This window comes from Felis catus, chromosome B3, assembly GCF_018350175.1.
Source record: "Felis catus isolate Fca126 chromosome B3, F.catus_Fca126_mat1.0, whole genome shotgun sequence".
Classification (NCBI taxonomy): Eukaryota; Metazoa; Chordata; class Mammalia; order Carnivora; family Felidae; genus Felis; species Felis catus.
In genome coordinates, this window is record NC_058373.1 from 29,089,476 (window position 1) to 29,112,955 (window position 23,480).

Here is a 23,480-nt window from a genome sequence, read left to right on the forward strand (position 1 = left end):
ACAAGCAAATGAAATTGACTACCCTAGAGATCAATCAGGACATTAAACACTGTGATGAATGTGGAAGAATCCTTCAGTGTCTGAGATTTACGGGGCACCTTTCACCAAGCGCTCTAGGAGCCTCCTCAACATCAATTATGTCTCATAACTAGGTAGGCTCACCTCTGCCTCCACTGCATAAAGAAGGGACGTGGGGTTCTGGGACCTGGGTTTGCTAAATGTTGCAAAAGATAGCCAGTGTGCAGACCAGATCCAGATTCTAGTACAAAGACCCCTGCTTCCCTTAGCAAAGACTGGCTCAGAATTCAGGAATGTTGGGCTAGATGGGGACTCAGGGACTGGGGTCCAGAGTCAGTCATGTTCTTGGTGTTTCTGTTCCTTGTCCTTGCTGGGCCTTCTGCCTTGGGTGCAGTTCTTTGGTTATTTTGACAGATCCCTCTGAACTTGGCTCAGCTGTCTCATCTTGCTCCTCTCCATGTCAGCCTGCCTCAGCCAGGCTGCATTCATTAGATACGTCCACCATGATCCCAGAGAGGACAGGATATGTAGTTGACAGAATTTGGCCTAAGGTCTCCATTTACCAGTCATGAATCCTTGGGCAAGTGTTTTAAGGTCTGTAGGTGTTGGTTTTCTTACCTGGAGAGTGGGGACCGCTACTACGCCTTGTGGGATTAGGAGGCGAGAATGAGGTAGTATATGTAAAGGGTTCAGCAGAGCATCCTGGACATAAAAAGCTCTCAAAAATAATTTTTGTCTCCATCTGCCTAAGTTGTTTGAGATCTGCCAACACATTTAAGCTTTAAGATTAAAGCTTAAAGACAGCTTGAAAGATTACCAAATCCAATTTGCCATTTTACAGATGATGAAAATGAATCCCAAAAGAAGGAACATGACCAGGTTGCTTCTGAGGCAGTAACAAAACCAGGATAAGAACACAAGTGTCCCTATGACCAGCCCATTCAGTGTTCAGTCCTCCTGAACTGTTCCGTCCCCAATGTTCCCCATGCAACCCCACACTGGGAAAGAGAACAGCCCTCTGAGCTGGAGGTGAGCGCACAAATAGTAGCAAACCTGACAACCAGTTGTGGGAGGCAAAGACAGAAACCCAGACAAGTGAAGCCTCACCAGGACCTGACCACGCACCAATCCAGGTACCGTAGAAAGTAATTGCCAGCTAGCTTCCTTCCCAATAAATTCCTAATTCCATCTCTGTTCCATGCTTCTAATGACAAGCTCACTGTTTTGGGGCAATGTCAGCAGAAGAAGAGTCCTGGAGAAGCTGGGAGACATTGGGAGGCAGCCTGGTGTGGTGGAAAGGGACTCTAGACCTGGAGTCCTGTTCAGATTCCACATTTCACTGCGCCTCCCTGGTTACCTCTCAGCCCATTTGTTCATCCACGAAGCAGGGATAACAATATCCATTTGGGGGATTGTTGTATTAGGGAAGGATAATAAAATGCACCTAGTAGATTCTTAATAAGTAATATTTGCCACAAATTCTGGTGTGTTCTAGTTTCACCATTTGCTTTGTGACCTGGGGAAATCACCTTCTGAGAGCCTTTCTTCACCCTTTCCACCTCTGATGGGGTAACTTACATGAAAGTGTTTTATAAACCAACAGTTATCAGCAACTCTTCTTCACTTGTGCTCTCCACAAAACATTTAAAACCGAGGGCACTATGAAATTGTGGCAGTATATCACCCTATATGGGCTTTTTACAAGATTATCAAACTTCCTTTAGCTCAGCAATAGCTAACCAAATCCATCTGTTGTAATCAAGTGTTTTTTGGGTTTCCCAGCCTTTTAAGCCCACTTTTATGTAGACCAAGACAAAAATCCCTCGTGAGAGCGTGAAATGCAACCAAGCTGATCATCCCTTTCAGAAAGATAGCAGAGAGCACTTATGGCTGGCGTTTTAAGCCCTCCAGCCCTGTATAGACACGCCCAGGCTCCACCGGCAGCATGGCTCCCACACTATCCCAGGAGGAAGAGCCCCCACTCTCTGCCAGCCTCGTCCACAGGACTGGACCCATTTCCATAGTCTCCAGGGACCCATTCTGTAACCAAAGAGCTTTCAGTCAAACCCATCTGGGGCAAAAGGCCAGAGGATTCCTGCAACAGCCTTCCAATCTCTTCCATCTTCTGCTCCATCTATCCTGAATATACCACCAGGTTAGATTATTTCCCTAGGTTAGATTATGGGACCCTCCTGAAAAAAATGTCAATTTTTTGCTAGGAGGGTGCTTAAGACTTGCTCAGGTGGCAAGATCTCAGGAAGTCAGGTAGCACTTTGTGGAACATTCTTGATATACAGACATATTTATTAAAAAAAATTTTGAACGTTTATTCATTTTCGAGAGAGAGCACGAGCAGGGCGGGGGTGGGCAGAGAGGGAGGCACAGAATCTGAAGCAGGCTCCAGGCTCTGAGCTCTCAGCACAGAGCCTGATGGAGGGCTCAAATTCACGAACCACAAGATCATGACCTGAGCCAAAGTCAGAAACTTAACTGCTTAACTAATGGAGCCACCCAGGCGCCCCGATATACAGACATATTGCTTATATTCCTAAGAGAAGGCATAGCAGCCACCAAAGTTTTAGGGGGGAAAAAAGTATGTAAGACAGGATTGGGAAAATTCTAGTGATTTCCCCTGCAAATCAGGAAAAGACCTCTATACCTTTCCCGGTACCATTCCTGGTCCAGCTCCTAAAATAGCAGTATTCCTTGAGGGCAAAGTTTGAGAACCACTGACTTATGAGGGAAAAGTCCAAATTCCTCAGTATATCAGTCAATGGCCTCCACAATCTGGCCTTAATTACCTATCAGCCTCAACCCCCTTCCTGACTACCCCCTCCAATCCCAGTCTCCATCTCTGACCACTTCAAGCATCTATGTGAGCTCAGATCTGTTTCTACTTCTACCCCACATACTGATATCAAAGCCTCTACCCCAGAAAGAATGACGGGGCCGGCCCACTAAGGAAGCCCTCTCTGTATATGTTTATACTGTATGCTTTTCTAATCACTCATGGTAGCTGCAAAATCTTGGGGGGAAAGGCTGTGCCTCCAGAAGCCTGTATTCTTAGAACCCAGCAGGATGCTACTTCAGGGCAGTGGCTGGGCCAGACTCTTCTAGGTGTTTACTCCGTAGTCCCACACAGCAAAGCAGGTGGGCCAGGGAACCCAGCAGGGAATGTCCCCCCACAGTACTGCTGAGAGAACTACACTAGGGAAAATGCTGGATTTCGTGCATTCTCAACTACTGAAAAGCTGAGATCAGGCTCTCATTGGGTCTCAGTCCATAGAGTGAGGTAGTCATTTGCTTGATTTAGATGGCCTCAAGGACCTATTCAGCTCTTTGCTCACAGGGCTGGCTTTCAACATGTGTATTTCTGTTCTCTCAGGGATTGTTTGGCCAAAGTAATCAGACCACCCAACTCCCAGGGGCTGTAGGAGGTTAACCAAAGACTTCAAAAAACTAGGGAGAAAAGCAGAAAACACACACACCCACACCCACACTAAAGAAAGCTACCCCTAACATCCTTCCCCACACTGCTTCCAGCTGTTCTTCTGAGTCCTCAAGCCTGATATAGGGGCAGAGTCATTAGGAGCTGACAGCTTTGTGTCCAATAAAACACAGTATGAAAAGAACACACCAAATTGCACCTTCTGGCATATATTATAGTTTTAACAGTTTGCCACCACCCTGCACAGCTGCCTTTTTAAGGTAAACTCTAAGTAGGCACTTAGAGGGGCTTCTGAGTTGAATAAAATCCTGCTGGCGAGACAAACCCAGAACACCATCTCTCCTCCCCAGCTAGGATCCTGAATGTGTGCCCAGCCCACCTGGCACTGGGTACTTAGCGCCCTTTACCTGAGGTTACTGTGCAGCAAGTCTCCCTGTTCCTTGGGTCGAGGTGAGGCAGAAACCCACACTGGTGAAACCATGGCTCTGAAGCCAGACTTCCTGGTTTCAAATCCTGGCTCTCGGGGCGCCTGGGTGGCGCAGTTGGTTAAGCGTCCGACTTCAGCCAGGTCACGATTTTGCGGTCCGTGAGTTCGAGCCCCGCGTCGGGCTCTGGGCTGATGGCTCAGAGCCTGGAGCCTGTTTCCCATTCTGTGTCTCCCTCTCTCTCTGCCCCTCCCCCGTTCATGCTCTGTCTCTCTCTGTCCCAAAAATAAATAAACGTTAAAAAAAAAAAATCCTGGCTCTCATGTACAGGCTATCTGAATTTGGGCAAGTTACAGAACCTCGCTGTGCCTCAGCTTCCTCATCTGTAAAAATAGGGATAATAATAGCATTTATCCTACAGGGTGCTGTGATGACTGAAGGTTTAACAAGTGTGAAGTGTTCCAGTGGCGCCTAGCATATAGTAAGTGCGTGGTACTTGATGCTATTATGGAGATGGGGTGTGGTGGTCATGACAGGAGGAAACCAAAGGAGAGAGAGACCAATCAGTTCCATTCTGAGGCTGAGAACCACACAGACGTGCCACCTGGGACTGGTCCTCCCTGAGCCAGCACACCCCAGACTAGGGGTCCCTCTCCACTTGTCACCTGTGCATCTCTCCTATCCCCAAGGTTCAGTGTCCAACAGGGTAAAGGGAGAGGGCCCTAAGCAAGGTGAACTCCCCTGGGAAGAGCCTCAAACCTGTGGTCTTGGACAAGTCTTCGTTTTCTTCACCACTTCTCTGTGCTTCAGTGCCCCATCTGAACGAGGGAGCTGAACCAGATGATCGCTCTCAGCCCTGACATTCTACAATGCTGTGCTTCATTTTATTGCCATCTTTTCATCCTATTAGGTTCAAGAAGGCTGAAATGCCAGAGGCATTTAACTTCTAAAAGTTTCATAGCAAGGGATTATGACACAAATCAGTTCAACTAGTTGGTTAGTTCAACTAGCCAAGCCCCAGGCTGGCCACATAAAGGGACTGTTTGACAACATCCACCCCTCCCTCATGTACCACTGGTCACTTCCTATGCCCTCCCTGAGGTTTCCTCGTCCTGTTAACTACTACAACTTCTGCAGACCTGCTTCAGACACAGCTGTCTTCATTCTACTTGCCTGCTGGCTCCTGGCTTTTACAGGACTCCAGATAACTGCCTGTACCTTCCCACAGAATGGACCAAGCCTCACTAGCCTCTGTTCTTGGTCTCGCACTCATACTAGCGTCTAGCCCCTGTGGCACTCTTGATCTCAGCTGTGCCCTAGGGGGCAGAGTGAGAGTGCCAGAGGCAACCGCAAGTGTGGCCATCTCCCATGCCTGGCTGCTTCCTAAGAGAACCCAAAGGAAGCATCAGGAGGGCCAGAGAAAAGCCAAAGCAATCTCTGAGCAGGAATTTAAACATAATATCAAACTATCTGTTAACAAAAGAGGCCATATTGTGGCAAAGCAGCCCCTCCTTCTCCATTCCCCTCTTCTTTACAGACACAAATTCCTCTATAAGCTGACAAAACTTTAAAATGAAATGGAAAATTAAATTTAACTTAAGCCAACTAAATATATTCAGTAGATTCAGGTTTATCAGATCTGCTTTTGTCATATTAGTTATGGTTTTCTGAAGACTGGAATATATTTAAGATAATATTCATGCTTTTTTAGCTGAATTTGCCAATCTAGTTCCCTTCTCTCAATAATCATATTAAGATGATTAGTCTGGTGGGAGCATTCGTTTTTATAATCTTGCATAAAACCCAGAGTCCTCCATGAACAAGACAGGCAAAGAAAAAATCAATTTTTACTCATTTTCTTCAGTTTTTTTTCTTTATGAAGCTAGGCATATTTCTGGTAGTAGTTTTAAAGCTGTGGAAATGTTTTATTATTATATATTTTATTACAGAATTAGAAAATTTCAAAAAGTAATTGTTTGGAACCACAAATAATTAAAAAGAAATATAATAACAGGCTCATAAAAAAGCATTCTGGCATCTGTGAGAATTTTTTCTTAAATTACGATATTTAGCTCTTCATACTTTTGATTATACTAGCCATGAATTTCTACTTCAACTGAATACTTTGACATATATTCCTTCTTGAAATATGGTAACTCATTTTTTCTTCAGCAGCTCAGTCATTTCAGGAACTACCTGCAAATTAAAAAAAATAAAAGTAATTAAGCAATTTGAGCCTTTAGTGTGCTACAGTCATAGCTCCTTAAGAAGTACACGGAGGCCAAAAGAAGCCACGCGCATCACTGCTGAGGCATGAGGTGCCCCTCCCCCACCCAACTCCCCCCTTGGGTGGCCTCCCTCCCATCTGTGGGAAGACTATACACGTTTGCAGGGAGAAACCACCCAGACACACGGCTGGCAGGACCACTGGCCCACGCACTGCCTAGGAACCTTTCTGACACAACCACAAACCTTACAAAGGCACCACAGAAACAGGAGTCCAATTTTTCTTTTGTGAGGAGAGTAATGTGTATTTTTTACCTTCATGTTTTCTGGGCATTCTTCCTTCCCTTATTGTACTCTGGCCTTTCCTTCAAAGTCCATACCAAAGTCTCTTCCTTAGTCATGACTCTTGCTGGCCCCCCAGCACTTGTTTTCTCATTGTTCGTTTGCTCACTCATCTTTCCTTCCACAAACACTACAGTTGTTTCTTCAGCACGTTACTATCTTTCTGCACTTAAAAACAGGCTTCACGCTGAACATTCAATTTCACCATTCTTTATGAAAATAAAGGTTGTGCTAATGCCATGTCTGGTCAACAGGAAAACTGACGGAGTTGGCTCCCATTTTAAAATGGATTAATTACTAACCCTTAGTCTTGGCAGTTCAGGGGCTGCAACTGGAACTTTCAGCGTGAAGCTGCTTTCAGCCTGGACAAGAGGAGGCTGTGAGTGGGGACTGCAGGGGAGGGTCACACGGAGCCCACCTGAAAACTAGCCGAGCCACTTGTGTAAAACATCAATTACCCAGTCTTCCATGGGGCTGTCGACTGTCCTAGCTCAGAGAGATCCCAGTTGAACTCGCCACTGATGAATATAGCCTCTCAATTATTTAAGAGAGCTACATTTCCATTAGGTGGAAATAATGTGTTCGTACAAAATTTATTAAGGAAATTGTCGACATGTTGTTTCTTCCGAATGTCACTTTGTCTCCAGCCTGTTAAAAGGCCCATGTTTACCATGGAGCCAGCAGGCATTAGCTCAGGGGCAGCATTAGGTGCTGGCACCACTTGTCCCAGCTTTCCTCGGTGGAGAGACCATGAGCTTATGCCAGTCACACAGATGACATGCTAAACAAGCCTCACATGGGACCGACGTGTTTCATGAAAAATAGGCTAGAGCCCAACAACTTCTTTTAAATGAAACATTTAACCTGAGTTAGAACGCACAATTTTTAAAAACCTTACAGAACGTCTCCCTGCCACACTACCCAAAATAGGGTTAAGAGGACTTTGTCCATCATCTATATCCTTTTTTATTAGATCAACCTCAGACTTTCCAGGCATACCACACAATGCCTTACTTAGGGAAAAGAAAATGCCAACTCCGGTTCACTGACTATCTTATAGCCTGAGCAAACTCAAAGATCCGGATTCTTACTTTTATTTTAGATATTGTAGAGGCAGCTCTCTATTCAGTAAGACTAAATGAAAATAAATTTACATTTAAAATAAGATATTCTGGGGTGCTTGGGTGGCTCAGTCGGTTAAGCATCCGACTTCATCTCAGGTCGTGACCTCACAGTTCATGAGTTTGAGCGCCACATCGGGCTCTGTGCTGACAGCTCAGAGCCTGGAGACTGCTTTGGATTCTGTGTCTCCCTCTCTCTCTGCCCCATTCCCACTTATGCTCTCTCTCTCTCTCTGTCTTAAAATATTTAAAAAAGAAAAGTAACAGCTGTTAACAAAGATGTGGAGAAACTAGAACATTTGCACACTGCTGAATGTAAAGTGGTGCAGCCACTAGAGAAAGCAGCTTGGAGATTCTTTGAAAAGCTAAACACAGAATTATCACATTATCCAGCAATTCAAAGGTATATACCCAAAGGAAATCAAAGTGGGGACTTAGAACAGATATTTGTAGGCCTATAATCATTGTACTGGATTAGACAAAAGTTTCACATATATGACACCTACTAAAGGACAGCAATAAAAGAAAAAATAAACTGGACTTCAACAAAATATAAACCTGTATGCGTCAAAGGACACCGAGAAAGTGAAAAGACAGGAGCTCCCCTCTACTTGTTAGATGGGATGCTGCCTGATTCATGACTCATTTAATAAAGCCAGTAATAAAAATAAATAAGTAAATTGCAAAAGAAAAGAAAAGACAAGAAAAGAAAAGAAAAGAAAAGAAAGAGGGAGAGAGAAAAAAGGAAAAGTCAACCCACAGAATGGAAGAAAATATTTGCAAATCATATACCTAATAAAGAACTTGTATCCAGAATATATAAAGAACTCTTATAACTCAACTACAAAAAGACAAATAACACAACTTTAAAATGGGCAAAGGATTTGCACAGACATATCTCCAAAGAAAATACATTATAAATGGTCAATAAAGACATGAAGAAATGCTCATCATCATTAGCTATCAAGGAAATACAAATCAAGACCACAACAAGTTACCATTTCATACCCATTAGGAAGTCTATAACAAAAAAGATGGGATAGTAAGAAGTGTTAGTGAGTGTATGGAGAAATTGGAGCCTTCATATACATTATTGGTGGAAATGTAAAATGGGGCAGCCACTTTGGAAAACAATCTGACAGTTCTTCAAAATGCTAAAAATAGAGTTTTCAAGTGACCCAGAAATTCCATTCCTAGATATATACCCAAACAAGATAAAAACCTATATGTATGTATAAAAGCTTAAATGCTCACAGTAGCATTTATAATAGCCAAAGAGTAGAAACTCAAATGTCCATCAAATGATTAATGCATAAACAAAATGAGGCATATCCACACAATGGATATTATTTTGCACTAAAAGGAAACGAAAGTGCTGATATAGGAGACAACACAGATGAATCTTGAAAACATTATGCTAAGAAGCCAACCACAGAAAGCCCATATATTACATGATTCTATTTATATGAAATGTCCAGGATTGGCAAATCCATAGAAACACAAAACAGGTTAGTTGTTGCCAGGGGCTGGGGAGAGTGCAGAACAGGGAGTGACTGCAAATGGGTATGGGGTTTCTTCTCAGTGAGAAGAAAATGTTCTGGAATTAAATAGCTAATGGTTGCATAACTCTGAATATACTAAAACTCACTGAACTTTGCATTTTAAAAGGGTGAACTTTATGATTTGTGAATTAAATTTCAGGAAAGCTTTTAAAAACAACAACAACAACAACCAGTCAGGTGGTGTCCTGTGCTCTGTCGCTCTGACTCCGATTATAATATTTACCATTTATTGAACACCTATTATGTACCTATTATGAAAAGAAATACAAACAGGTAGGCTAATATTTAACCAAGACTGTACTAGGTACAGCATAATCTCATTTAACTTTCAATACAACCATGTAAGGTAGGTAGTATATTATTTATATTACTTTTGAGGAAGCTTACATTCAGAAAAATTAAGTAATTGGCCAAGATAATTTAACTAGTATGTGGCCAAGACAGAATCTGAATTAAAGCTCTTAACTACTGTACCATATTATTTTTCTTATATTAAGAAAAAAAACAACTTGTCATCTCTAACTCATGATTACTGAAGGGTGAAATAAAACAATAAATATTAAAGAATAAATTTACATTTACATTTACATTTACTCCAGACATGAAGTTTGGTGGATACCGTATCACTTAGAGAATTATTAGTCATGCTATGTGTGATAGTTTGAAATTTAAAATTTTTACACAGAAATTTAGTCTAAAAAAGTCCTTTTTACATAACTATTATTTGACTTATGATATATTTTTTTAAGATTTTATTTTTTTAAGTAATCTCTACGCCTGACGTGGGGCTTGAACTTACAACCCTGAGATCAAGATCTGCATGCTCTCCCAATTGAGCTAGGCAGGCACCCCTGACTTACAGTATTTTCTTTAAAGTCTTAATCTGAAATAGATTATGCTCTCACTCACTCATATTTTGCATAATTGTACTTTTATGTATTGTTATACCTTTAAATATTTGATTTTTAAAAGACAGAGGGTGACCCTGAAGAGTATAGTCACTATACTACCTTGTCCACTCTTCGGTCGGAATTACTACAATATTCATCTATATTATACTCATTCTGATTTCAACTGACAAAACAATCTGATGGATACTGTCTAAGTTCCCAGAGTCTGCCAAAGGTGCAGTCCTTTTTACTGCGATTTATTAAAGAGCAGTAGTGGTGAACCACCTGGCAGTCCCTGATGAGATGGGAAGGCAGGGTGATGAGTGAAAAGGATGGAATCAGGAGCCTTAGTTGTACCAAAAACTTGCAGCATAACTTCCCCAAATCACATCTCTTTGGGACATAGACAATTTAAAAAAGAACATGACTCATTTGTGTTATACATGTAGTAGCTAATGGGAAGCTGCAACTCAAGCAGTAATTTTTTTTTAAAGATTTTATTTTTAAGTCATTTCTATACCCAACATGGGGCTTGAACTTACAATCCCGAGATCAAGAGTCACATGCTCTACCAACCAAGCCAGCTAGGTGCCCCCCAAGCAATATTTTTGATATTTTATAATCTAATCAGACTGCTTTTTAAAGGATTAACTTTCCTCCCTTTATATTAATTAAAGGTATATATAACTGTGCTTCAGAACTTCGGAGCAGGATGAGATAATCACTAACTTAATATAATTCTAGCTAAAAGCAAATAAACGTTAGGTCTTAGTCCAAACACATTATCAAATGTAGGCTTCTTAAAACACCAAGAACAGCTTGAGAATCTCCAGTTGGAAATCGTCTAACTGAATGATTCTTGAGGTCCCTTTCCACTTCTACTATCCTAGGACTCTCTCAACAAGATACCTCTCTCAGCACACACAAGCTCTCACTCGCTCACATACCTCTCTGTCTCTCTCTCATGTCAAACCTGGGAGCTCCCCTAAATGCAAGAAGCACAGTGTGTGTGATACCATTCCATCAGTAATTGCTACAAAGATGCTCCTGCCCCAAGGCAGGTGTCCACCGTATAAACATCACAAATTTCCAACTAATACTTCATCCATTTATCAAGGAAGCCCTGTCTGTAGGTTGCAATATACAATACGCTAACAGAAAAACATAAACAAAACAACTTGCAAATTTATTAAAATATTCTCTTGAAGAAAAATAAAAGGCAAACTACAGTAGATGTCTGTTTGCAAATGTGTCAACACAATACATGGATAGGGTTCAGAAGTGTTTAATTTCATATTTTTTATTTAAAAGGTCTTTACCCCTCTACCCCTTCTCACTGGAGCTAAATGCTTGGTACTTGAACAAAGTTATCCTTGTACAGAGATACAAAAAATTTCTGTTTTTCACACTAACTTTTCCTCCAACTGGCATATCTTAGTGGTCAAATGACTGCCATTAATTACTGTTCTTACAGGGGCTCCTGGGTGGCTCAGTTGGTTAGGAATCGGACTCTTGATTTCAGCTCAAGTCATGATCTCACGGTTTGTGAGGTTGACCCCCACGTCGGGCTCTGCGCTTGGGACTCTCCCTCTTTCTCTGCCCTTCCCCTACTCACCCACGCATGTGCGCGCTAGCTCTCTCTCTCTCTCAACATAATAAACTTAAAACTTATATATATTGTTCTTACACAGCTGGGCCAAGTAACAATTGCAGAAGAACTACCTAAATCCTAAATTTCAATTATAGGACCCCAGGATCACTGAAGTGGGGCTGTACTCTTCCAGGGCAAGATACAGGCCCTTTGAGGGATGGGGTGGGGGGCGCTCCTGAGGTGAAGGATGCCCTATGAACACATACTTCACAGTTTAGACGTGTTCTCAAAATACACTCATTAGTTTATCTGGATCATATACACTGTTAGTGGAGCCGTGGTAATGGGCCAATCCTCTTGCCAAGAGGACCACCCTGGCTCTATTCTCAGGCTGCAGCCTCTCTATTAAGGCCCACGGTAGCTCACTATAATTCTGTGCAAGGGGTTCCTCACTCTAGCAAACCGACTTCTCCCTGGGCTAGATGCTACTTTCAGAGCCTCAATGCCTGCATGAGTGCTTTCTGCACTTCTAGGCAACCTAGAAGTTTGTAGGCAGGCCCTGAGGGACAAAAAGCAGTTAGGCCATGCATGAGCTATCACCTTTAAATGTGGCCAAATGAGTATCAGGTGCACATCAATATCACTAAAGTAATTTCACTCATGGGTAGGGTAACTACAGGGGTGGTGGCAGGGTGGAAAGAACACTCAAAACAGTGAAGACAATGAAGAGTGGGAAATAAGTGTTCTCCCTACATTTATCAGGTTAGGAAGGCCTTTAACTCTCAAGCAGAGCATACTTGTTGAGTCAGATAAAATGGACTTGAATGCCCCCTCTTTCCCTGAAAAGCTGTAGCATTGTTGGCAAATTTCTGAATGAGGGTATTTGATGTGAATTTCTTTAAGGTACCTGTCAAATATGATTCTAGGTTATAATTACCTGAATCACTTCACATTGTGTACTAACTATGCACACGAGATGCCAAAAGTCATGTGGATATTTTAAAGACAATATGGATTACCTCTTTTTTTCATTTTTTAAAGTTTATTTATTTTGAAAGCGAGAGCAAGCGGGGTAGGGGCAGAGAGAGAGACTGGAGAGAAAGAATCCCAAGCAGGCTCTGTACCACCAGCGCAGGGCCCTATGTGGGGCTCGAACCCAGGAACCATAAGATCATGATCTGAGCTGAAATCAGGATTTGGAAGCTTAACCCACTGAGCCAACCAGGAGCCCCCATAAGAACAGTAATTAACGGCAGTCATTTGACCACTAAGATATACCAGTGGGAGGAAAAGTTAGTACGAAAAACAGAAATGGCCCCAATGGACTCCCTCTTAAAGGGAAAGTTATAACACTTTATATAAATGTCATGTATTTATCAGGACAACTTCACTTTAAGTAGCTCAAAACTGGTAAATGTATTAATATATAAAGACACATAGTACACACACATACAAGATTTTCCTATAATAGCCTCTTTTCTACCAACTCTAAAAGGTTCTTGGATGACAAGCTAGGTAACAGCCACCTCTCTGATGGCCAGCTTACCTTAAATAAATCAGCGACTATTCCGTAATCTGCCACTTGAAAAATTGGAGCTTCTGGGTCTTTGTTAATAGCCACAATTGTCTGTGAAATAAAGAGTTTGGCCTTTATCAAGAAAACATATAGATTGATGGCTGTATTTTAACATTCCCAACAACAAATTTATATGGTTAAAAATGTCTACCAAATAAGATTAATCTGATTCATTTGTGCCAATATTGTAAATTTATAAATTTCTGGGTTGGCACATAACAAAATTATCTCCCACTCCCCACTAGCCCATCACAGTATTTTAAAAGATTTTAAACCATTATTTTTCTAAGTTCTTCTCTGACTTATGGAAAGAAAATATTTTAGGAAGTAATAAATCAGAGGAGAGGATTCTGGGAAGATGGCAAAGTAGGAAGCATCAGCAATCTGTCTCCCCATCTAGACTGTTAACAACTGCACTGGCAGAATCTGTCTAATGTAACCATTTTGGAACTCTTGGAGCTTGCAACTTCCAGGGCATGGCTTGCAAAGTAAACTGCAGCTCTTTAGTGCAGTAACAGTCCTCACCCCCAGTGGCAAGCAGCTGTGCACATATTCCTGGAGCAGCTTGCACACAGCCTGCAGGAATAAGAGTGGGCAAAAAGAACTCTTGTCCCCCAACTACTGGGGGACCAGTGCTTTGGTTACTGACTGCTGTTTCTGATCAAAGAGATGCATACAAAGAGGAGGATGGCCATGGCTGTTGCACTTCCCCACTGTTGCAAGTCCCTCCCCTACTCTGGCTAAAGTTACCTCCAGGGGATTTAAAGCCTTAAAGCACTTCTGCTGCCTCCCTTCATTGTTCTCTTTTCCTCAAAAGCAACTGCTGATACAGGGAAAATTACAAATTGGCCACACATTCAGGCTGAGAAAGGACACAAAAAGACCTTAAATTTATACCTCAGGTTAATCTTTGGCAAAGAGCCTACAACAATCAAAAAAGAACGATAAATAAAAACAAACAGCGGGGCGCCTGGGTGGCTCAGTCCGTTAAGCGTCTGACTTCAGCTCAGGTCATGATCTCAGGGTCCGGTCCGTGAGTTCAAGCCCCGCTGAGTTCAAGCCCCGCATAGGGCTCTGTGCTGACAGCTCAGAGCCTGGAGCCTGTTTTGGATTCTGTGTCTCCCTCTTTCTCTGACCCTCCCCCATTCATGCTCTGTCTCTCTCTGTCTCAAAAATAAATAAATGTTAAAAAAAAATTTTTTTTTTAAAAACAAACAGCAAACCCTGGGAAAGGAGGAGAATCTGATTAACAGGAATACCATATTATCAGATTTAAATATCCAGTTTTCAACAACAACAACAAAATCACAAGACATACTAAGAAACAGGAAAAAAAATCAAGGAAAATTCCATTCAAAGGCAAAAGAAATAAAATAAAATCAGGAGAAATTGCCTATGAAAAAGATCCGGGGTGCCTGGGTAGCTTAGTCGTCCGGGTGTCCGACTTCAGCTTAGGTCATGATCTCATGGTTGGTGAGTTCGAGCCCGGTGTCAGGCTCTGTACTGACAGCTTAGAGCCTGGAGCCTGCTTCAGATTCTGTGTCTCCCTCTCTCTCTCTGCTCCTCCCCCACTCATGCTCTGTCTCTCTCTCTCTAAAAAATAAATAAACATTAAAAAAAATTTTTTTAATGTAAAAGATCCAAAGGCAGCCCTACCATAGAAAGACTTTAAAACAACCATTTTAAAGATGCTCAAAGAATCATAAAGATGTGGAGGAAGTCAAGCTAGCAATGTATGAACAAAATGGAAATATCAAAAAAGAGGCGAAATTTAAAGAGAAACCAAAAAGAAAATTCTGGAGATGTAAAATATAATAACTGAAATAAAAAATTCACTGGAGAGACTCAAACGCAGATCTGAACAAGCAGAAGACAGAATCAGCAAACCTGAAAGTAGGACAATGGAGGGGCGCCTGGGCGGCTCAGTCAATTAAGCATCCAACTTTGGCTCAGGTCATGATCTCGCAGTTTGTGGGTTTGAGCCCTGCATCGGGCTGTGCTGACAGCTCAGAGTCTGGAGCCTGCTTTGGATTCTGTGTCTCCCTCTCTCTCTGTCCCCTCCCCCACTTGCACTCTGTCTCTCTCAAAAACAAATAAACATTTAAAAAAATTTTTTTAAAAAGAAAGTAGGACAATGAAAATTATCAAGTCCTTAGAATAGAAAGAAAAAGATTAAAGAAAAGTGAAGGGTCCTGTGGGCCAACAACAAACAAACAAAAATATGTACTGTGGGAGACCCAGAAGAAAGAAAAAGAGGCAGAAAGAATTGAAGAAACAGTGGCTGAAAACTTCCTAAATTTGATGAAGGACATTAATATAAACATCCAAGATGTTCAACAAACTCCAAGAAAGATGAATTCAAAGAGACCCACACAAGACACATTATAGTCAAACTTTCAAAAGCCAAAGATAAAAACAGAATCTTGAAAACAGGGACATGAGACTCATTACATACAAGGGATCCTCAATATTGGCAGATTTCTCATCAGAAATATTGGAGACCAGAAGGCAGTGAGCTGATTGATATATTCAAAATGCTAAAAGAAAAAAATTGTTGACCCCAAATTTTATATCCATCAAAACTGTCCTTCCAATGACATTCTTTTTGCAGAAATTAAAAAAACCTATCCTAAAAGTCATATGGAATCTCAAGGGACACTGAATAGCTAAAACAATCTAGAAAAAGAGCAAAGATGGAGGACCCATACTTCCTGATTTCAAAGCTTACTACAAAGATACAGTAATTAAAACAGTGTGGTACTGGCATAAAGACACACATACAGACGGACGGGATAGAATAGAGAGAGCTCTGAAATAGACACTCACATATATGGTCAAACGATTTTTGACAAGAGTGTCAAGACCACTGAATGCAGAAGGAGAGCCTTTACAACAAATGGTTTTGGGAAAACTCGATAAAGTTGGGACACTTAATACCAAAACAAAAAGTAACTCAAAATGGATCACAGATTTAAGCATAAGACCTAACTAAAACTATAAAACTCTTAGAAGAAAACACAGAGGAAAGGCTGCATGACATTGTTTTTGACAATAATTTCTTGGATAGTCCATCAAACATATAAGCAATAATAGAAAAAAAGACAAACTGAACTTCATGGGAATTTTTAAATGTTGTGAATCAAAAGACACTATAAACAGAGTAAAAAATCAATCCAGAGAAAGGGAGAAATATTTGCAAATCATACATTGGAAAAGGGATTAATATACAGAATATTTTTTAATAAAACTTCTAAGCTGAACAAAAAAACCCCAAATAAGCCTATTCAAAAAGACAACCTGAATAACCACTTCTCCAAAGAAGATACATAAACAGCCAAATAAGCACATGAAAAGGCGTTCCACATTACTGATCACTAGGGAAATGCAAATCAAAACTACAATGAGATATCACCTCACACTCATTAGAATGGCTACTATTAAAAAATATATATAGCCACAAGTATTGGCAAGAATGTGGAAAATTGGAGCTCTTGTACACCATTGGTGGGAATGTGAAATGTACAACCACTGTGGAAAACATTATGGCAGTTCCTTAGAAAATTAAAAGTAGAACTGCCATGTGATCCAGCAATACCACTTTCTGGGTATATGCTGAAAAGAAATTAAAACAGGGCTCAAAGACATATTTGCACACCCATGTTCACAGTAGCATTATTTGCAATACCTAAATATGGAAGCAACCCAAGTGTCCATCAATGGATAAATACATAAGCCAAATGTGTTATACAGATACAACAGAATATTATTCAGCCCAGAAAAGGAGCAAATTCTGACATATGCTACACCATGGATGAACACTAACAACATACGCTAAGTGACATAAGCCAGTCACAAAAAGACAAATATATGTGATGATTCCACTTATCTGAGGTACTCAGAATAGTCAAAGTCATAGAGACAGAAAGTATAACAACTGTGGTTATCAGGAGGTGGGAGGTATGGGGGGAAATTAGGAACTTATTGTTTAATGGGTACAGAGTTTCATTTTACAAGATGAAAAGAATTCTGGAATTGGATGGTGGTGATGGTTGCACAACATTATGAATAATTTAATATCACTGACAATGTGTACACAATTTTTAATTCTACACTAAAAAAGGTAAAGATAGTAAATTTTATGTGTATTTTACCACAGAATTTTAAGTAGAGTACACTTAAAAAGTTGAATTTTACTATATATAAATTATACTTCAATAATCTGACTTAAACAAAAGGTAACTGAAAAGTTCTGCAGTTTATCAAAAAACTTTAGATACACTGAATAAAACCTTTGAATGAAAAATTAAGTACCTTATGTTTGGTGTGTTTTATTCAATATGATAGCTAGAAGTCTACTTTATTAAATCATTAGATATTTATTATGATTAGTCAACCTTTAGCTTATTTCACTTATAAAATGATTAATATCTTCTATGTCCTGTTAACAATATATAAATTTAAATGCGGGGTTTTTTTATTTTTGAAAGAGAGAGAGCATGTGCACATGTGCATGTCTGGGAAGGACAGAGAGAGAGAGAATCTCAAGCAGGCTCCACGCTCAGCACAGAGTTGGATGCAGGACTTGATCTCACAACTGTGAAATCAAACCTGAACCGAAATCAAGAGTCAGACGCTTAACCAACTGAACCACCCAGGTGTTCCTAAACTTGTGATTTTAAATGTTGGATTTCAACTTAAAAAAAAAGACAAAAACAAAACCAGAAAAAATACACACCCTAATTCATATAGTTTGTAGCTCAAACTATTTATCTTCCATATACTGCATTCCACTTACTATTTTTAAATTATTATCCTGGGTCTTTATTACAATACAGAAGTTATCTAGTCAGCCTGTTAGTAAGGAACTTTAAAACAAAAAGGTTTAAGTCCTTAGGTATGCAGCAAATATAATATAATAAATTACTATGTCTCCTACAAGAACTACCAAAAGGTCCTCTTATCTCCTACAAGAATTTTTAACATGAAGGATTATAATGACCAATTAGTAACAGATTAAGGAGAAATAGTCACACAAAAAGGTGCTGCATTTACCAATTATCCAATTTATTAATAACAGATTTACGTATATGTTACAAAGTGTTTGGTATTCTCCATAGGTGCTTCTAACACCACTGCAATTAAAGTTTTGACTCTAGGGGCACCTGGGTGACTCGGTCGGTTAAGCGTCCAACTCTTGATACTGGCTCCAGGTCATCATCTCACAGTTTGTGAGTTCCAGCCGCACATGGGGCTCTGCAGTGGCAGCCCAGAGCCTGCTTGATTCTGTGTATCCCTCTCTCTGCACTCATGCACACGTGTACACGTGTGCACTCACTCTCAAAATAAGTATTGACTCTAATATTTGATTCTAATGCTTTAAAAAAATGTTTGCTTTTAAAAAAAAATGTTTATTTATTTAGAGAACATGTGCACGTGGGGGAGGGGAAGAGAGAGAATCCCAAGAAGCCAATATAATAAAATAAAATCAGCAAGGAGCCTGATGCAGGGCTCAATATCACAAATGGAGAGATCATGACCCGAGTGGAAATCAAGAGGTGGAGACTTAACCGACTGAGCTACCCAGGCGCCCCTAATGTGGTGTTATTTTAATAGATTATAATAATTCATTTCTCTAGAAGTAAAATTAAGTTTCTAATGCCTATTACTCTATCACATGAAAACAGCTGGAACACATTTTAGAAGAACTTTGATATATAGGCTGGCTTAAAATATAGGCTCTATGACATATGTGTAATTCCTCTAGGGTCCCTCAAAGAGATGAAAATATTCCAGAATATCTGAGACTAGAGCACAGTGCAGTCCAGGTAACTACTATTCCAGAGAAACATGTGTGGTCAAAGACAATAAATGATGGTTTCAATATGAACCTTAAATCCAAAGTCACAAGGACTAACATTTTGAATCACAAGCATTTGATTTGTATGGAGGTGTTTCTCTTCTGGGAATATGTAAGCCTGCTTCACAGCAACTAGCAGAGATTTATTTAATTAATGATGGTTAATGATTTTCCTGGAGGCCACCTAGTCAAACACCTGACAGTTTAATCATCTGAAAGCTTTTTCATTCCTACTGTATAGCAGTTATTTTTAAAGCAAGAGCACACAACTGTGGGCAAGGAACCACTAAAGTATTTAAGAATGCTCCCCTTCCTTACACAACTTTTAAAGCACAGATTGTATTCAATGAAATTAATACATATATAGTTCAAAAAGTGCTTTCATTACAGTGACTATTTGATATAACGACCAAATCTCATATTCTCTAAACTATACCATGATGCTAATTAAAACTGTAGCTTGTATGCAGTGTGATTATCAGACATAAACCAATTACTCTAATATCCCATTTTTGACCTTAACCAAAATTTGTTGTGTTTCCCACATAAGGCACTGATGACAAGGGCTATGCCTTTTTCATTTAAGCATCCCCAGCATCTGGTACAAACTAAGTGCTTAATAAATATTTGTTGACTGCATAAACAGACAAACTCTTGGCTCAAATTTCTTCTTATAGATTGTTCCCAAACACTGGTCTCCTTACTTCAATTGTTCCCTTTTTGCTTTAACATATACTAGCTACTCCATCTCTCCTGCAAGCTAGTCCTGCTGGCATGGGATGACAATTTTTACCAGGAACTTCTTGGCAGGAAGAATCTTTTATTTTAGAGAAGCAGAATTAGATATGTCTGAACTGGCCCAGCTAAAAGTATTTTTTAAGGTTACTGTACTAGAGTGTTTTTTTTTTCTTTAATGCAGCAATAACATTTTCCCCATTGGCACTGCTTGTTTTCATATCTCAGTAAAGAAACCTGCCATCCAACTGTGAAATCTGACTGGTTTTGGGCCAATTCATTTAGAGGTTACAAGGAGGTAGTGGATGCATTTTTTTCAAGTTAGAAGTTAAACCTGTTAAAAGTTTTATTACCTTTTATATCAAACTTCCATCTGAATGCATAAAAGCCAGAGTGCCAGAAGCATCTCTGTCTTCATGAAAGACTAAGTTCATAATTCAAACTGTACATTCGTATGCATGAATTAATGTGTCATATTCTGAAATATATGTTCACAGAGTCATTACACAGGACTTCCCGACACAGTCCAAGCAGCAATTTAAAATCAAGTGTTTCCTCTACATCCTGTATTTTTAACAATTACTCAGATATTAAGATGCTCCAACTCCAAATGCGTCCGTCACACTTTAGTAACAGCCTGAGAAGAGGAGCTGTGCTGACATATGAGGGTGGGACTTTTAGGGGACCAGGGTAAAGCAGACAGAGAATCAGGGATGAGAAATCTCATAAACTAGTTAGATGGTCAGAACCTCATCAAGCTGTTTTCACCCTAAATTTTCTATCCACTAATTTCAGAGCTGAAAGGGACCTCAGACATCATCAACCAACACCTGTGTTAGGCAAAGAACAGAGGTGCAGACAGGACACATCATGTGGTAAGCTAGTAGCAAAGCTGGGACTCAGGGTCACACTTTTTTTTCCTGACATGTCACTGCCTCTCCTACCAATGGTACACCTTCAATCAGTGAACAGCAGCTTGTACTTCTTTCAGTTCCTGAAAGAAATGTTAATCTGAATGGCTGAACTTACATACACTGTATAACTATATGGAAACAGAGTGAAACCAAAATTTTAAAATATAAAAATCTTTCTTTTAGGATCATTATTATTGTGTAGTTACCTTGCTGTCTTTCATCCCAGCTAAATGTTGGATGGCTCCAGATATTCCTACAGCAATATAAAGCTCCTGAAACAAAAGAGACCATTATCATTAATACATAATTATATATATTATATTGTATCTTCCACAGTATGTGCTATTAGCAATTCAGGTCTCAGACTGAAGATATTTTAAATAGAAAAGATGCAATATGTATTACTTAAATTATGTTTACCTCCTTCCCTGATCTCCCTAATCCATAGTCTTCTTTTTCCTCTGAATAATAAACATGTGGATAATGAGAATCTATGAGCATTAAATATGTGCCAACCACTATATTAAGCATTTTACATCACCTGTTTCACTTAATCTCACAATTTCCTGTGAGGTAGCACTTTTTGTCTAGGCTATTTATTTATTCATTCATTTACAGAAAGCGCGAGTAGAGGAAGGGCAAAGAGAATCCCAAGCAGGATCACACTGCCAGCGCAGAGCCAGACACAGGGCTTGAACTCCCGAAACCACGAGATCATGACCTGAGCCAAAACCAAGAGTCAGGCGCTTAACCGACTGAGCCACTCAGGCGTCCCTGGGCTACGTTTAGATAATCACACTTTAACTCATCATTCTGTATATACCCATTCACAATATACACACAATGTACATTAACATATAAACACATACTAAAATATATTTTGACTTATTTGTCTGGCTTCTCATAAAAAGAAATTTGTTAAAAATGATAATTAGGAGACTTCATATTCAGAAAAACCAAAACTACAAATCAGCCTCAAGAGGTTCTAACAGACACATATGCATGTGTACATGCACACACAGTCTCCCTAAGTAAGGAATATAAACTTCTTGAAGGCATAGGCGTAAACTTTGTATTTCTAGCACTTAATAAAAGGGCCCCCAGACTGTAGTTTCTAAGTAAATGTTGATGACAGTATTTGTGCTTCCTCCTAACCCTTCACCCCCAGTAATAACTGAAGTAATAAAGAAAATGATAACTGACTGCTGCTCTCTGTCCCCTTATCTAAAAAATTTAAAGTGTCCATGTTTGAAAATTAAAACTATCATGGAAAACCAATTTAATCAGTGCTTAATTAAAAGAGCTTAGCTGCTCCATTCTATCTATTGGATATAATTAAAGCTTTAACTGAAAAGCTTTTCCCCACACCTAAACTGAACTAGCAAGTCCTACCTTGGGTAGGGGGGTTCACCCACTATGTAAACAGATTGACACTACGGTTTCATCACAACTGACAGTAAAGACTCTCCTCAATATGATTAAGGTGGAAGGCACTGAAGGTGGCTTTTTATTTTTATATGTTTTATTACTGGGTAGACACTTCAAAGTCAATGACAGTGTCAGGTGGTCCCACCCTGTTTTCTGCACTGCTTATGATCTAATTTAATAACTGCTCACTCCAAAATGTGACAGCATTTCAACTAAGATCTGAGAATAAGGATTTTTCATAATACCTAAGCGTGTGTGGTATGTGGCTGGATACAAGCCAATTTCTCCCTCTTTCAGTTTCCCCAATTGCAAACAGAAGCAGTACAGCCCCAACACTAGAGCTTCTTAAAAAAGCTCCACAGGATACTCTAATGTGCAGCCAGAGCTAAGAACTACTAGAATAGATGATCCATAAGCTCTTATGCAGCTTGAAATCTATTAACTCTTTCCAGCAGGACCAGGCCAGGGGATGGTATATCCCCCGGGTCTTATCTTTAAAGGCATAAATTGTCCAACTGCTTCTAGAGCAGCAAGGTACCACTGTGTACCCTGTAAAAGGAAACAACTTAATCCCCAAAGTAAGTTAAATCATCTAAAAATTATGTGGGCTTGTTTCCCAATTCAACTTGCTCTATAAAGATAAGTAAGTGCAATTTGGCCTAAAAGACTGTCTTAGGCTGCAGGAAGTAAAATGTATGGGAAAGGATAAAAAACAATCCCAATCCCAACAATCTATCTATACAGATAGATACAGATATAGATATAGATGAGGTATATACATCTCATATATATGTGATGTATATATCTCATCTATATATATATATATATAATATATGATCAGGCATGGAGTGGTCAACAAGCTTCTTTTCTTTGAAAAAGCACCACTTTTTTATTAAAGATTTACAGGTAACTTCAAATGATAATTTTAACACCATTTCAGTTTATTTTGACTAGCATTTTTTTCACAAAAGATCATTCATTAAATTGTTAATCAAAATACACTTACTAATAAATCTCACATTCAGGAAAACCAGGACAATAAGATTTATAAAGCAAGTTATTTAGAAAGACAAACGTACAGATAGAAAACTGTCTCACTAACCACTCTTCCAAGTGTATTCTCAAAGCAAGCATTGTAAAGGATCAATAATTCTGTAAATGAGTCCTTCTAACATACATGTCTACATTAAAATTCAACAAGTCTTAAAAGCTTCTCCATTTGCATCATAAAATGCTAATAAAAATGATCATCCTGGCAGTAAACATCTACATAAATATAAATGAAATTTACTTTAAACCCCATGAGATATGAATACCATTGACTTTAACCATAAATGTCACTAAGGA

The 23,480-nt window shown here is 39.7% G+C and overlaps 1 protein-coding gene across 4 annotated transcripts in view; it reads right to left on the minus strand.

The window, feature by feature from the left end:
* Nucleotides 1-5,731: 5,731 nt before the first annotated feature.
* ETFA (electron transfer flavoprotein subunit alpha) overlaps nt 5,732-23,480 on the minus strand; it is a 76,925-nt gene continuing 59,176 nt past the window's right edge. For 2 of the 4 annotated variants that reach the window (XM_006932341.5, XR_006598703.1), the window contains 2 exons: nt 20,912-20,977; nt 5,732-6,087 (listed from right to left, as the gene is read on the minus strand). In XM_006932341.5, the coding sequence (XP_006932403.1) occupies nt 6,049-6,087; nt 20,912-20,977 (105 nt within the window). In that variant the 3' untranslated portion in view covers nt 5,732-6,048. Of the gene's footprint in view, nt 6,088-13,169; nt 13,251-20,911; nt 20,978-23,480 lie in introns of all 4 variants that reach the window. The other 2 variants (XM_006932340.5, NM_001287554.1) reach the window with 2 other exon arrangements.